A 13,841-nucleotide genomic window follows, 5' to 3' on the forward strand; every position below is an offset into this window, starting at 1 on the left:
CGCCCTCAGCTCCAAGTTCTGGTAACACAACACAGAGGCTCAGAGTGGCTGGTTTGTCAGTCACTAGATCCTGAGCAAGGATGAGAATCCTCATTGGGCTCCAACTCATAGCACCACTACCCAGAAGCTGTTAAACTCAATATTACAGCCTCACATCAGTAGTTCATATCACAATTTGTGCTGCTGGAAACACTCACCATTGATGGAGGACTGCATGCGTGAGGAGACGTCACAGCAGCGGACCAACTGGGAAACCACAGTGTAGAGCTTGCCCAGCTCAGCGTACTGGTATTTAATGGGAGGGCCGGGACCCTCGTCAAGAGCGACCAACATGAAAGTAGCAGGAACGTTCAGTTTGAGCAGCTGAGTCTTTTCTGCCAAACCTATGAGGGTGAGAGTAGTGAGACAAAAAGTTGCATTTTACGTCAAGAACAATCAATCATATTTTTATATAAACTTTACTTGTACAAATTCACAGAGGAACAGATGTACTTGACAGGAGGGTGATGAGTTTGCGGCCCTTACCCAGGTTGGCGTACATGACAAAGAGGTTGAAGTACTGCTGCAGGTGACGGCCATGTTCAGAAACCTCTCTTCTGAGGAGGTTTAGTACAGCTCTTAACAGGTGGTCACTGAGACTGAGGTTATCACAGCCCTGCCACACAAACATGGAAAACAAAAGAGAAACAAGATGAGAAACCACTCATTGACAAGGATCTTCTTATAAAAGACATTTTCCACTCTGCTTTAGTCTGACACCAACCTGAGTCGAGGGTCCAGGCGAGGCAGTGGGAGAGGGGCAGGGGCCGTCTTGCAGGGAGAAGTGAGCGATGAAGACGATGAGCTTGGCGAATGCTCCACGGACCTCGGCACTCGGGCACTCAAGCAGGTACTCGGAGAACCGGTTAGGGTAAGCAAACAGAACGTTGTGTGCAAACCAATAGCGTACATTCTTACTGTGTCTCAGCAGGATGCAGAGGGCGTCATACCTACAGGGGGTTAGAGAACAAGGAGAATATTTTACTAGACAGGGACACAACAAAGAGAAAATAATCCCCCTCCTAAAAAAAGTTTGACAGAGCTTACCAGTCACTGGCAGGACCCCGTACTACTTTCTTGGTGTGGAAACCTGTGCTGAAGAGGAACCTAGCAGCCAGCTGAGCACTTATCATAGCAATCTCCTCTGCCTCTGGCAGAAGATGTTCTTGTCCTGATAAAAAAAAAAGGGACAATTAACATGTAAAAATCTCATCAGGTCATTTGTATAGATTTGTCTCCAGTGCAGTAACATAAGCTGACAACAACACAACATTGCAGTCTGTATGTAGCAGAGCAGGGTTTTGGATACTTGAGCACACAGAACTGTGTCACTAAAAACTAAAGGTTATAGAGCAGCCAGCTTCCACATGGTTGCAAACATCCTCAAACTAAAGCTGATAACTGGAACCTCACAGGCATTTAGTTTAAATCTAAGAGCCGGTGAACAGAATGAATAATGTGAATGTCTAACTATATATATCATATTCATTCTCCATTTTTAAACCATTTGTGTTATGTATAAAAGCATAAACTAAGATGAAACAACATATAAACAACACAGCAGCTGTGGAGTCATCTCAGGATGTGAGCCAGCAGCTTCAGGGCTTAGAGCAAGCTACAAAACAACGTGTCAACTGGTCTGACGAATATATATTTCATCTAAAATCCTGTCACTGCTGCTGCGGTGAGATACTGGCTGTGAACACAGTCATATACAGACTGACACCATGTAATCATGATTATCTGAATCATTCAGTCCAGATCAAGTGCTTCAGTGGTGATAAATGCCCTAAAACTTTATTTCACTGTGAAACATTATTGGGCCCTGGCTGCATTAATAATTCATTGCTGATTTTTTACTACCAATGTAGAGGCGGTGCAGTTCTCGGCAGCCTGAGCGAATGCTATCGACCACAAATTCTTTCCACAGTGATGCTGTCATCACTCTGAAATGTAATTCTTTAGACAAGTGAGTCAGAAATCTGTAATAAAATTTCGACGACAGCTGCTATAACTTTGAGAATCTAGAAATCCACAGAAGAGATACGAAGAGGACTCATCAGCATTTAAAAAGATAGACATTAAATATTTTGTGATAACTGGAGGAAGAATATGTTGTGCAGCATTAACACATCACCCTACTCACATTTAGTCACCAACAGTCATATACACACCAGTAATCTATTATAAATAATTTATCAGGTCATTGTTAATTACGGACAACTTTCCCATGCTGGGAACAAAGGTTCACAAACACTAAACTACCAGATTGCACATATTTGCATCTTGGACATATTTGTATATATTTTTCCTGTCTTTATCTTCTTAGTTTGCTTCATCTTTCCCCCTATACTTCATTCTATGTTGTGCACCAAACACCAAAGCTAATTCCTTGTGAATGTGACAACCTACTTGGCCATAAATAAGATTCTGATCATTTTCTTTATGTATTAGCTCGTGTTAGCTTTTTTGTATTGATTTATCAGTTGCCTGATTTGTTTTATCTGGCATATGTGAGTGTTAGAAAATTAGATTGTGTACATAGACAAAAAAACATTATCTATACAGTGCTTCAACAACACGTACCGCAAACATACATTCAATAGCTGACCTATCTAGACTAATTTAGTTTTTCCTATATTTAAACAAACAATAAGATCCAGTAGGATTGGTTTATGAGTGGGAAACACAGAAAGGATGCATACCTGGAGGAGGATTTAAATAGACACTGTTACAGGTCAGAAGTTTCTTAATGAACTGGAAATATTCCAGGCTGTATTGCATTCTGTTGTGCATGAATTGGACGTTCTGCTTGCGGACGCTGCACTCGATGACACCAGGCATCTTGACCTGATGTGGCTTGGTGGAGGAGACGGTCAGCTCTGAGATGTATTTGACAAGCTCGCTGTCCTTGTCCAGTGAGTCCATACGCTCATAGAATAGGATGTAGGCGTTCCACCATCGCTTCTGCCTCCGGTACGACATCCGTTTCATCATGTGATCAAACACCTCGCCCATGTATTCACCTCCAAAGCACTGGTTCTTCATCTCCTCCTCATCGTCCATTTTACACTCAGTCACATCCCCATCGTCAAACTTATACCAGCGGTTCTTTTCACCATCACCCCCATTCCTCTGGATTATGTAGGAGTAGTAGTGTCCACCGCTGGCCTGGCCTGAGTGGACCAGCACTCCCACCAGACGATACTTGGAGCTGCCCGGAGGCGTGGGTTCAGAGGGCTCATTCTGTTGGATCACCTGGTTCTCCGGATTGACATCATCACCCTCTAACTTGGCCACACCCGCTACTGTGTATGGCTCCATGTCCAGCTCCCTGGGGAACTCAAAGTAGTCGTTGAACTTGATGGCACACTCCCGCTCCCAGTCATAGTCAAAGCGCTTCAGCTGGATGGCGAGGACTGGCGGCAGCTTCTTAATCAGCAGGCGCTTCACCGTGTCCACCTAACAAAGAGCAAACATTAGATTACCTCCATGGCCAATTAAAGAAAGGAGAGAAGGAAATCATATAATTTCAATCAGCCAGTGAGAGCCATTGATGTTGCCTCTGTTCTTCTGTGGCACATTGGCAGGCCACAAGGCGGGTTTTCTGTCCTTACCTTCTTATTACACTTCTCACAGTGGTAGGCGTTGGCTCCCTCCAGCAGGTCTCCTTTAACATACTGCTCCATGGAGTCCAGCAGGTTCTGGTGGTTTCTGATGTCTACGTTGAGTGTTGTGAATGACTCCTCACACTCATATCTGGTAACACAAAAATATTCAGTAAAAAGTGCTAATATGTAATTGACCAATTTTCAGTGACCAAGCACAGGGGAAACGGCCTGAATTCACCTGTGGGGGCATCCCTGACAGATCTTCTGGTCAGCAAAGGACCCTCCCAGCACCTTGCTGAGCATGGCAGGGTGACCCAGAGCTTTCAGAGCTTCATCCAGACTGTCCACCAAAGAGTTGAAAAACTCCAGCGCATCGTGTTGCTCCCTCAAGTTCACTGGCTCACCCCATAACCTAAAAACAATGGAGCAATTTACGACAATTAGATAAATCATCAGCTACAAAACAGGTGAAAACCAGAGCAAATCAACGTAACAGTAAATATTTAAAATACCTGAACTGTTTCCAGAATCCCCTAGGGACATAATACTGCAGTCTGGATGCAGCCAGATGGCCAAATATGACCTGTAGGTGGCGCAGGACCCCAATGTTGTACTCTTTCCTGTCCTCTGACTTACTAGAGGGCTTATCATCAAACTGATGATGGTAGCTGAAAACCTCATCACGAGGATCCACGTTACTCTGTAGAGACAAAACACACAAGTGAGACAAATAATCACATCTCCCAGAGACCACAACTGTTAAGTTTTTTCTGGCTACTGTCTGGCCGTCTTAATTGGGGGAAGGGACATAAGATGTAAGAGTAGAGTGTCCTCAGTCTCTGAAGCTATATATTATCACTTTCAACTTTTCTTGTAATAACACCCTCAGCTCCAAGCTCAGCCTACATGGCGTACCAGCCTGGAGTTGGCCAATTTGTCAGTCACTGGATGCTGAGAAAGGATAAAAATCTTCATCGGGCAAAAGCTTTAATGGAGCACAAACTCTCTCAATACCTCATTCTCCTGCTTCTCATCCCCTGACATGTCATCATCCACATCAGTGCCTGTGCCCTCTATGGCCAGGATGCCATTGCGGATGGGAGGGATCATGTACAGCTGCTGAATGACAGAGTTCATATAACAGGTGGCCCCAGCGTTCTTCAGTCCTACAAAGCCTTTGTTTGGCCGTGGCCCCACCGGAGGCAAGTACTCCCACTCTGTCAATGTTTCACAACCTGGAGAGAGAGAGGGAATAAATAAAAAACTTGGATATACTGTTAATTTGACAGTGGGATCCAGCTTTAAAACTCTCCCTACCTAAGTAGTACATGTCAGTCAGAGTGTCGACTATCTGTTTGAGGTTGCGAACACAGCCGACAGCCAGTGCTACCAGGAGCTCAAAGCCTGCATTGATGGAAGCAGGGGTGCTGCACACTGGGATGGCCTGCTCGGTGGGGAATTCCCCGCTTTTCATGTACTGCAGGTAAACATTAGATGCTGGGAAAATGAAGTCATCAATCAGCTCCTAAACAAGAAGAACATTAGATCATTTTAGTCAGACCATAGAGAGGAAAACAAAGATTTTTTATATTACCTGTTTCATATATGGTCTGTTTATTGTACCTTAATGAGGTTCGCTCCTCCCTTCTCACAGCCAATGTAATACTTCTTCTCTGGTGTCTGGAAGGCTAGAAGTTCTTTGGTGACTCCAAGGTGGCCCTCCAGGATGGTCTCCTCCACACCAGTCTCCCCTGTCCTCTTAACCTCATCCTATGAAAAACAAACATTGTGTACCATTATATCTTCCACAAAATCCATTTTGAAAGTGAAACTATAGATAAACTTGTGGTCATAAAACAAAATATTGGATTAAATACTTTAATATTAAAAACTGAGCCTCAACATAAGGTTTATGGGCAGCTTTACCCTTATCCTCTTCAGCCAGTCAATCTCATTGTTGAGCAGCACCTCAGCATTTGGCAGGTTGATGTTACTGTTATAGGCATAGTTCAGCAGATGTCTGAGCAATGTGAAGTAGTCCCCAGCATGTTTGGCTCGCTCCTTGGCTGTACTCTGAACACAAACATAAGCAATTGAATGGAATTAAGATCATGTTTATTTATTATAATTAACATAATAAAAGAGGGAAGAGAACAGTTATATTATTTAAGGACACAAGGCTGATAGTAACTAACCCCTAACACAGTGAAGAGGAGGGTGATGAAGAAGAGGAGAGGTCGATGGCCCATACAGCACCGAGTTGCCATCAGGAAAAACTGCTCCTGAGCCATCTGACGAACAGATCTGTCAAAGTCGGATAACAACATCAGCATCACTATATTCACTCTAAACTATAAAAAGGCAGATGATGTCCCATCTGTTTCAGTCAGTTGGTTGAAATCATACTGATTTACTTACTTGCTGTGGCAGTGCAGCAGCAGGTCTATGATGAAGGTCTGCCAAGCCTTCTCCTTACTGAGGGTGTCCAGAGCCGTGGGCATGAGGGCAAAACACAGTGTCATCACTTCCAGGGCCTCGCAGCAAACCTGCTCATCTTCCCCATCTGGCTCCTTAGCTGCATTTGTCTGATTAAAAAAAAAAAAGAAAACAGTGAGAAAACATACAGTAACTTTTGACCTTTTGGAGTTTTGTGTGTTTTGCATATCTATTGTGAATTGATATGCAGTTAGGGCTGTACAACCATTACTCCAATGTGCTGCTTCCTATTCAAATGATGATAGCTGTGATGTTCACTTAAATATTTGGACTACTATCAACCTCTCTTCAATCAACTCTTACAAATAATCATTTGCAAATTTTCAAATGAACATTTACCTTCTCGTATATTTTGCTGATCTCTTCATTGGAGCTGAAGACGAGCTGCACCGTACCACAGCCTGATGCCCACACAATTTTCTGTACCGCTCGGATCACACAAATGTCTGGGATGTACTTTGATGCCTGGAAAAAATTCTGGTGAAAAAAAAATTGTCCCATAAAATCTACTATAACAAACAGTGCCAACAAACTTTACGTACAACCAGCACATAGTGCTTGTCACACAAGATCTATAATAATAATTATAATAATAATCTTGTTTTTGTTACCTCATCAGAAATCTGCTGTGCCAGGCGGATGGCTACATTGCGCAGCATGCATTCTGAGGCAGGGTTGGGGATGTTTTGCAGGGCACTCTGGAGGACCAGAGCCTGATCATGAGTGGCCTGGTTTATCTGTAAACAATGCAGGCAATTAAGTGTGGCGAAAAATGCAGACATGTATATGATAGTCACAAACGAGAAACAAGTTATACAGGATATGGCTCTGTGTGAGTTATGTGTGTGGCCTAACCGGAGAGACAGGAATATTTCCCTCAGCATTGGGCTGGCAGGCCTCTGCCACAGCCTTCACATGACCAAAGCCCACAGAGGTCAGGAGGAGCTTGGCAATCTTTAGCGCGTTGAGGTACGCCCCACGCCTCGTCTCCATATCTGCCGCTGGGAGAAAGTTGTTCCTGGTGAGCATGCTCAACACCAGGGGTAGCCCGCCACTCTTCAGGAAGTTGTACTGGAAGTCACTGGCATCCTCGCCGAGAGTGGCACTGGCTGGCATCAGCAAAGCATACACAACCTGAAACACGACCAAATACAGTGTTAAAAAAAACGCAGATTGAATGATTCACTCGTTTGTTGAATTTTTATGAATGCTGCTGGGGTCATGGCATTGCTGCTCAGACTCCAATTAAGACACAGTGATACATAACAATATCTTAGGTTAGTCAGGTTCAAAATGCAAAAATGTGGTTTTCAGGGCAGATAGTTATCACAGCTTGTGATGCAAAGGTACATCAACACTCACCTCAATGAGGTAGAGCACTTGTGAGGGGGAGGGGCCGAAGAAGCGGGAATCCAGTGAGGGACTGAGGCTGTTCTCACCAAGTTTGGCGTGGTCCAGACACACAGCTCTCAGATTCTCCACTGTTGTGTTATCTGAGGATACAAAAACATGGCACTGAGCTACCATTGTCTGGGTGTATTTGTTGGGGTTTATGTTTCCGTCAAATTAATTGGTTGAAAACATTGTGAGCAGAGGTGCATGTTTACCTGGCGGCATGAGTTTCATGAGAACTCGAGCGCCATCTCTAAGCAGAGGCATTTTGAGGTTGCAGCCCAGGTCAGCCACCTGCCACAGGAAGGAGATGTAGCGGAGATGCAGCGACATTATCTGTAAAATAAAAAATGTATTCGTTTATATTAATACGTTGTAATTTTCGCTGTTTAAACACTTCAAAACACAATGACAAACCTCACAAATTCAGCGAAATATAAAACACTTTGGTCAACATAAGGGTAAAGCAACATTGACGATTTCAATTTTTTTTTTTCATTATCATCCCTAGAAATTACTTGAAAGTTGGGGATTGCTCCAAAATCTTGGTTTCACAAAAGTAACATTTGAATGCACAAAATCTGTCTCAGGCCCCAGACACACCTTGTATTAACATCTGTCCTGAGAGATCGGATCACAAGTACTAACATCCGTCCTAAGAGATCCTATCACAAGTGTTAACATCTGTCCTGAGAGATATGATCACAAGTGGCCAGTGTTAAGTATGTGTGCTCACAGCTGGCATTAAAATACATCCTGAATGTGTCTCCTGTGAACACTTGTGATCGGATCTTACTTCCCTGCTCTACATGCAAATGAACACATACGCATTTGTGTTAGTTGAGACTAAACAATGTTTTGAGCAAGTCTGAGTTTACAGATGTGTCTGATGTCAGTGTCTGATGTCAGAGAGTGTGTGTGTGTGTGTGTGTGTGTGTGTGTGTGTTTGTGTGTCTGTTGGCAGGAGTGAATTTACATTTTTGAATTATCCTTTAAACAGCAGGTGTGTACAGGGCCTCACATCAACCGTTACATCTGTTTGGAGGTAATAGCCGCTTGTATGAAGGTATTATAATCTGTGCTGTTAACTCACCACACCAGGAAGACAGCTCTCCACCTCAGGGTTGGGCCCATCGCTGTAGTGGTTGCCGTGGTTACCAGGAGAGCCGGTGGATGAGTCAGAGGAGCTGTCTGGGCTTGAAGGCATGTTGGCACTCACCTGGGTCAGCTTGGCTGTGATCAACTATACAAATAACACAGCAAGTTTGAGTTAATGTTCATGTAATGTGTGGAAAACAGAGAAACACACAGATCACTGGCTTCAAGATCGGACTAGCATTTATTACATAGTACATAGAAAAAACCCTATATTTATTACCAGAGGAGAGCACATTCTCACCGTTTTGTCCTTCAAATTGAGCTGTCCAATTAACTTCCTGTCATCAGCCGGATCGACCACCTCGCCACCAATAAAGAGTTCTATCTTGGTATGTGCAGCGTTTGCTTTGATCCGGGTCAGGATGCCACGTCGAACTGAGCCGATTGTGTCATTGGTGTGTGACCAGATATCCAGGTCATCTACCTGACGCCCCTGGTTTGGGAAACGCACGATCAACGTGATATGCTTCCCACGGAAAGCTCTGCAAGAGAAATGGAATTAAGGGATTAAGGGAGATTTTTATCTCACAGGGTAATGTGAATAAAGCAAGATAGCATGCACACCAAATAGGGAAACCTAGGTATTCATTTATGTTAAATGAAGATCTCTAAGACAATTTTTTTGGGATGTATAAAAACCGTGGGTAATGATGATTTTGCTTATTTTTGTCATTCTGTAATACTGAAAGTCATGAAACTGTGTTGAATTGGAGTCAATTTTCATGTGAAAGCTTCAGCCAGTTTTTGTACAGCAATATGCTTACATTTTTATGATAGTGCAGTACTGTGTTTCATTGTGATTGTACCTGGACATGGGCAGTATAGTCCTCTCCTCGTGGTAGTCACTGTCGCACTCATTGATGTACTCTTTGAGCACAGTAAGAACTCGCACCATGCGGATGGCTTCCTGACGGGCGCAATTGATGCTGTCTTTGTCTCCGTCCAACACACACAGGGTGTCGTAGGATGCCTTCAGACGGTCAAAACATGACTGGATGAAATCCTCATGAATTTCAACCTAAAGGGAGAAAACGGGTACAGTAATGAAGACACGCAACTTACCGATTTATTTGAACTGACCTCTCAACATTAAATATATTCTAGAAAAAAACTAACTTTTACTGTGAACTAGAAAAGTCACTGTACCTGATTAACTTGTAGTTTTGGTCCGAGGTTGGTATAAATCTCTTTCAGCAGGTCTATTGCTCGGCTAGCAATGTCATCACTACCTTGAATCACCACCTGGGAGAGAGGAGAATACAAAATGTTATTTCGAGGAGTAAGTATTTCAATCTATATTCACCAGTTCTATCTTGGATCAAGATGACACAATCAAAGTTCCCCTATGTTACCAGAGAAAATTAATTGTTTATATTCAAGAGCATTGACATGAGTTTACAATGTACAAATATGGTGGTAAATCTCCTCATCCTTAATGTCAACCCAAACTAAATTGGCTCTGGGGACGAGAGAGGATCTCAAGTAAATGGGAATATTGTCAGTCATACCTCTGGCCAATGAACAACTCCTCCTTTGTTGATAATGTAATTCCCGCCTTAAGGCTACAATGGTAAAAGTTATTAATTGCTGATTGTGTCAGTAGAAAGTGAGATGAACAAGTAAAGGGAACAGTAACGCGGTCCAACTGGTCATAAAGTGAGAACTACACCTGACACATATGACTGATGTGATTTTCCAACAGTGTCTATCTTTCAGTTTTCAAGGTTTAAATGGCCCTTGGGGTACAAAATGTGGATCCCATTTCCAGTCTTTGAAATAATTAGTTTTTGGAAAAGGAAAGAAAATAGGCTCTAAATCTGCCTCCCTCACGGATACACAAAAACGTTGTATTTGGGTGCCTGTTGCAGCCAATCTACTCACCCTCCAGAGGTAGTCCAAGCCTATTAGTTCCAGGTCATCCATCATGTAGGCCCTGCGCTTTGCAACCAGCTTGCCCTCCCTGCAGTTGACGGCCTTGAAGAACCTCTCAAAGCACTTCATGCCATTCTCCGTCAGCAGAGACGGGTCCAACTGCAGGACGTTGTTCTCAAAGAAGTCCTTATTGATGTCCGGGTCCAGGTCTGGCTCATCACCCATCAGCTTGGAGTACCTATTGGGTGGCAGAAAAGTAACATAGCATTAAGACCAAACATGTCTGCTGATGAACAAAGGAAAGAGAATTTATTTCTGCGAAAGGCGAGAAGAGATCAAATCGAACAGTACCATTTGAAGCAGGCCTCACGGTCACAAAGAAACACTGCATTCTCAGCCAAACACTTCCAGATCTGCTTGGCCTGAGGGGCACAGAGCCACAACTGGCCATCCTTTAGCAAGAACCTGACAAAATATGAACAAGAAAGAAAATCAATATCAGCCTGAACATTAAAGAAAACATACTTGTGAAGGTCACAGAGTTGGTTCCAGACTTGCGTCAGAACTGCTGCTGGGCTAAAGTTACTGGGTACCACCTGCTCCTCCCTAATTATCCACAAATTTACTTGAACATGGTGATTCAATGAAGCAACTTACTGGATGAAAAGGTCTGGGGATACTGTGTGCCTGAATATACCAAGCTGATTTTCTTATCATTACTCTTAAGAGTTTGTTTTTGAATGGGTATGATAGTAACTGGGTGGATCTAGATGCAATACATCAGCAATTTATTATAGCTGATCTGAGCAGTAATTCTTTCCCCACATGTACATAAACTGCAGCAATTTTAAGGCAAGTTTTACATTAGATTTCTTCTATTCCCACTTGTGAGAATAGATTTCAGGAAACTATACACCCTTGGTGATTAGATCCATTCAAGGGTGAGATGGTTTAAGTTGTACCTCAGGAAGTTGAGCCGCTCCTGTACTTCCTGGACATGGCTGTAGCGGCTTCCTGGCCTGACAGTCTGGGGGTCAAACTCAGCTTGCTCTTCTGTAAAAGCACATACATGACCAGTCATACTGCATATAGTACACACCCCTGATTCAAATTCTGTATGTGTGGGAAATTAAACATCAGACTAACTCATGGAGCCATTTCTGGTTCTGACAAAGTACCTTTGGAGAACTGCCTCATGGTCTCCATGTAGGCTGAGAGATTCTCAGCCACCAAGGTCACCAGAGCGTGGTTGTGCTGCAGCTGGTTGATCAGGTCATGTCGGTAGAACACATGAGGACTTCTCTGGGTTTGACTGAAGAGAGAGGAGCAGTGGTGGAGGTAAGGGTGACAAAAACAGACAAAAAGTCAGGAAGCAAAAGAATAAAAAACAGAATGTGAATAAAAGCTGACATCAAATGCATTTGGTAACAATTTCTGCTTGAGAAAACTTGACATGACTGATTTCTAATTTGTTTCAGGGACATAAAGAAAGCAGCTCTCTGTTTTGTGTGTGTATATATGGGTCATAGAACCAGCAGAAGAAGTCATATCAATGAAGGACATTTCCTGCCTTGTTTCCACCATGAAATTATGTTCTTGGATTTGAAAACCAAACAAGAGGAAAATAACACTGATTTAATTTTGAACTATCATATTATAAAAAGCCACATGGGAATCTGAAACATGAAAAAATTGTTTCGGGTTGCCGAAGACAATTCAACCAAAGAAAAAAAAGTTGATCATATTATGAGCCCAATTAACTAATTAGTTGTGGCTACACAGTGCTGAACAATGCAACTGCTTACAACATTTGAGACTAATTTCTGATGTCCAAAATCTAAATGCATGTTTGAATAAGTGGGTCGAAGGCATGAAATACCCCTGATACTGACTTGCATTGAATGATTTGAGCTGAAAGGAGCTGGCATCAGGAAAAATGGGGCTCCATCTCAAAAGACCTTTCACTTACTTGTGTAACTGAACTGATTAAAGGACTTTTATGTGTATGTACTATGACTTGTATTCAGTACTGAGAAATTGTTATTTATGAGATGTAACCACACATTGTTTTTTTTTATCTAACCTGAAATGCATGCATGTGTGTGTGTATATTATTAAAATTAAATGAATGTCAAAACATTTTCTAATTTTACTGAAATAACATGTGAATATGAATATACATAATTACGAATGATTATCATTATCTGAGGCAATTGATATGTTCTGTTACACAGTTGTTAATACAATTTTGCCTTTTTTGATCTAGTGTCATCTAGTGTGATGGATAAGTAAAATATTGCCTTCTTGTGTCTCTTGCTTGAAATGTACAAGATTTAAAAAAAGGAGGCTTGACTGAGGAAGGAGTAATTTGAGATGAAACCCAAGAAAGAATTGCTTAGGCAGATTCATGGCAAAGGTTTTACATTTTGTATAGTGTTCATTATTAACATGTCAAAGAGAAAGTTAGACTTGACGTAACACAGAAATAGGTAGAACCCTGGAATTAGCACTCAACTTACCCCACTAAGTTCGTTTGTATGTTAATTGGCATTTTCTTTCTGAAAAACAACAGGCATGTGTGCTACATATTTTCTACAGTGACTATAAGGAAAAACACTACTTTAAATCAAAACAATTTTATGTTGCACAAAATGATCTCAAAAATAAATCAGCTAACAAGTTCTCTTGCTCTGATGAAAATGTCTGCTGTGAAAAATAACTTGAAGTAAAAAATGTCAACACAATCTGTAACTTCTAATATTTATTTAACTATTGCTTAAGAGCTAGCAACCTGTCGAGAAAAATAACTACTCTGATTGTAAAGGATCGAAGCTCAACATTCTCCAGCACCTTCTTTCAACTATTTACAACATTGTTTGCTTTGAAACAAAGCAAACAATGTATCTGCACCTTTCAGCTCCTTTCAATGTACTCAAATGAAATATAAACATCCCTTGTGCCAACAATCATAACTAATAATAAAAGTGTGGCTAACCATCTATAATGTTTGGTTTAAGAGGTCTCAAGGCCACACTTAGTGGGGGATTCTGTGAGAACATACCAAAACAATCAAGTCTAGTAGTTAAGAGCAAAGTTTAATTCAGTGAGAGGAAATGTAGTAAATGTTTAGTGTGCTGCTAGGCCCTGTTGTTAGCACTGATGGTTAAATCGTTTACTGGGATAATTTGCTGATGTGTTGATGACACTTAACTTCTTACATAACCTACTGTGCTGGACATAAAGGGACAAAAGTTGGCATGCCTCAGGTGCAAA

At 42.1% G+C, this 13,841-nt stretch overlaps 1 protein-coding gene across 7 annotated transcripts in view; it reads right to left on the minus strand.

Moving 5' to 3' along the window:
• usp9 (ubiquitin specific peptidase 9) overlaps nucleotides 1–13,841 on the minus strand; it is a 35,222-nt gene that overhangs the window by 6,505 nt on the left and 14,876 nt on the right. For 3 of the 7 annotated variants that reach the window (XM_069532348.1, XM_020100635.2, XM_020100636.2), the window contains exons 14-41: nucleotides 13,088–13,126; nucleotides 11,747–11,880; nucleotides 11,531–11,621; nucleotides 10,920–11,033; nucleotides 10,578–10,806; nucleotides 9,843–9,938; nucleotides 9,503–9,714; nucleotides 8,938–9,178; nucleotides 8,632–8,781; nucleotides 7,754–7,874; nucleotides 7,509–7,639; nucleotides 7,002–7,280; nucleotides 6,758–6,883; nucleotides 6,486–6,623; nucleotides 6,069–6,235; nucleotides 5,846–5,954; nucleotides 5,577–5,723; nucleotides 5,274–5,420; nucleotides 4,968–5,175; nucleotides 4,665–4,885; nucleotides 4,163–4,350; nucleotides 3,889–4,062; nucleotides 3,657–3,798; nucleotides 2,745–3,501; nucleotides 1,087–1,210; nucleotides 764–989; nucleotides 526–655; nucleotides 198–383 (exon numbers count right to left, since the gene is read on the minus strand). In XM_069532348.1, coding sequence (XP_069388449.1) covers nucleotides 198–383; nucleotides 526–655; nucleotides 764–989; nucleotides 1,087–1,210; nucleotides 2,745–3,501; nucleotides 3,657–3,798; nucleotides 3,889–4,062; nucleotides 4,163–4,350; nucleotides 4,665–4,885; nucleotides 4,968–5,175; nucleotides 5,274–5,420; nucleotides 5,577–5,723; nucleotides 5,846–5,954; nucleotides 6,069–6,235; nucleotides 6,486–6,623; nucleotides 6,758–6,883; nucleotides 7,002–7,280; nucleotides 7,509–7,639; nucleotides 7,754–7,874; nucleotides 8,632–8,781; nucleotides 8,938–9,178; nucleotides 9,503–9,714; nucleotides 9,843–9,938; nucleotides 10,578–10,806; nucleotides 10,920–11,033; nucleotides 11,531–11,621; nucleotides 11,747–11,880; nucleotides 13,088–13,126 — 5,027 coding nt within the window. The remainder of the gene's footprint in view (nucleotides 1–197; nucleotides 384–525; nucleotides 656–763; nucleotides 990–1,086; nucleotides 1,211–2,744; nucleotides 3,502–3,656; nucleotides 3,799–3,888; nucleotides 4,063–4,162; nucleotides 4,351–4,664; nucleotides 4,886–4,967; nucleotides 5,176–5,273; nucleotides 5,421–5,576; nucleotides 5,724–5,845; nucleotides 5,955–6,068; nucleotides 6,236–6,485; nucleotides 6,624–6,757; nucleotides 6,884–7,001; nucleotides 7,281–7,508; nucleotides 7,640–7,753; nucleotides 7,875–8,631; nucleotides 8,782–8,937; nucleotides 9,179–9,502; nucleotides 9,715–9,842; nucleotides 9,939–10,577; nucleotides 10,807–10,919; nucleotides 11,034–11,530; nucleotides 11,622–11,746; nucleotides 11,881–13,087; nucleotides 13,127–13,841) is intronic. The other 4 variants (XM_020100642.2, XM_020100639.2, XM_020100641.2 and 1 more) reach the window with 3 other exon arrangements.

Source organism: Paralichthys olivaceus, chromosome 10 (assembly GCF_024713975.1).
Source record: "Paralichthys olivaceus isolate ysfri-2021 chromosome 10, ASM2471397v2, whole genome shotgun sequence".
Taxonomy (NCBI): Eukaryota; Metazoa; Chordata; class Actinopteri; order Pleuronectiformes; family Paralichthyidae; genus Paralichthys; species Paralichthys olivaceus.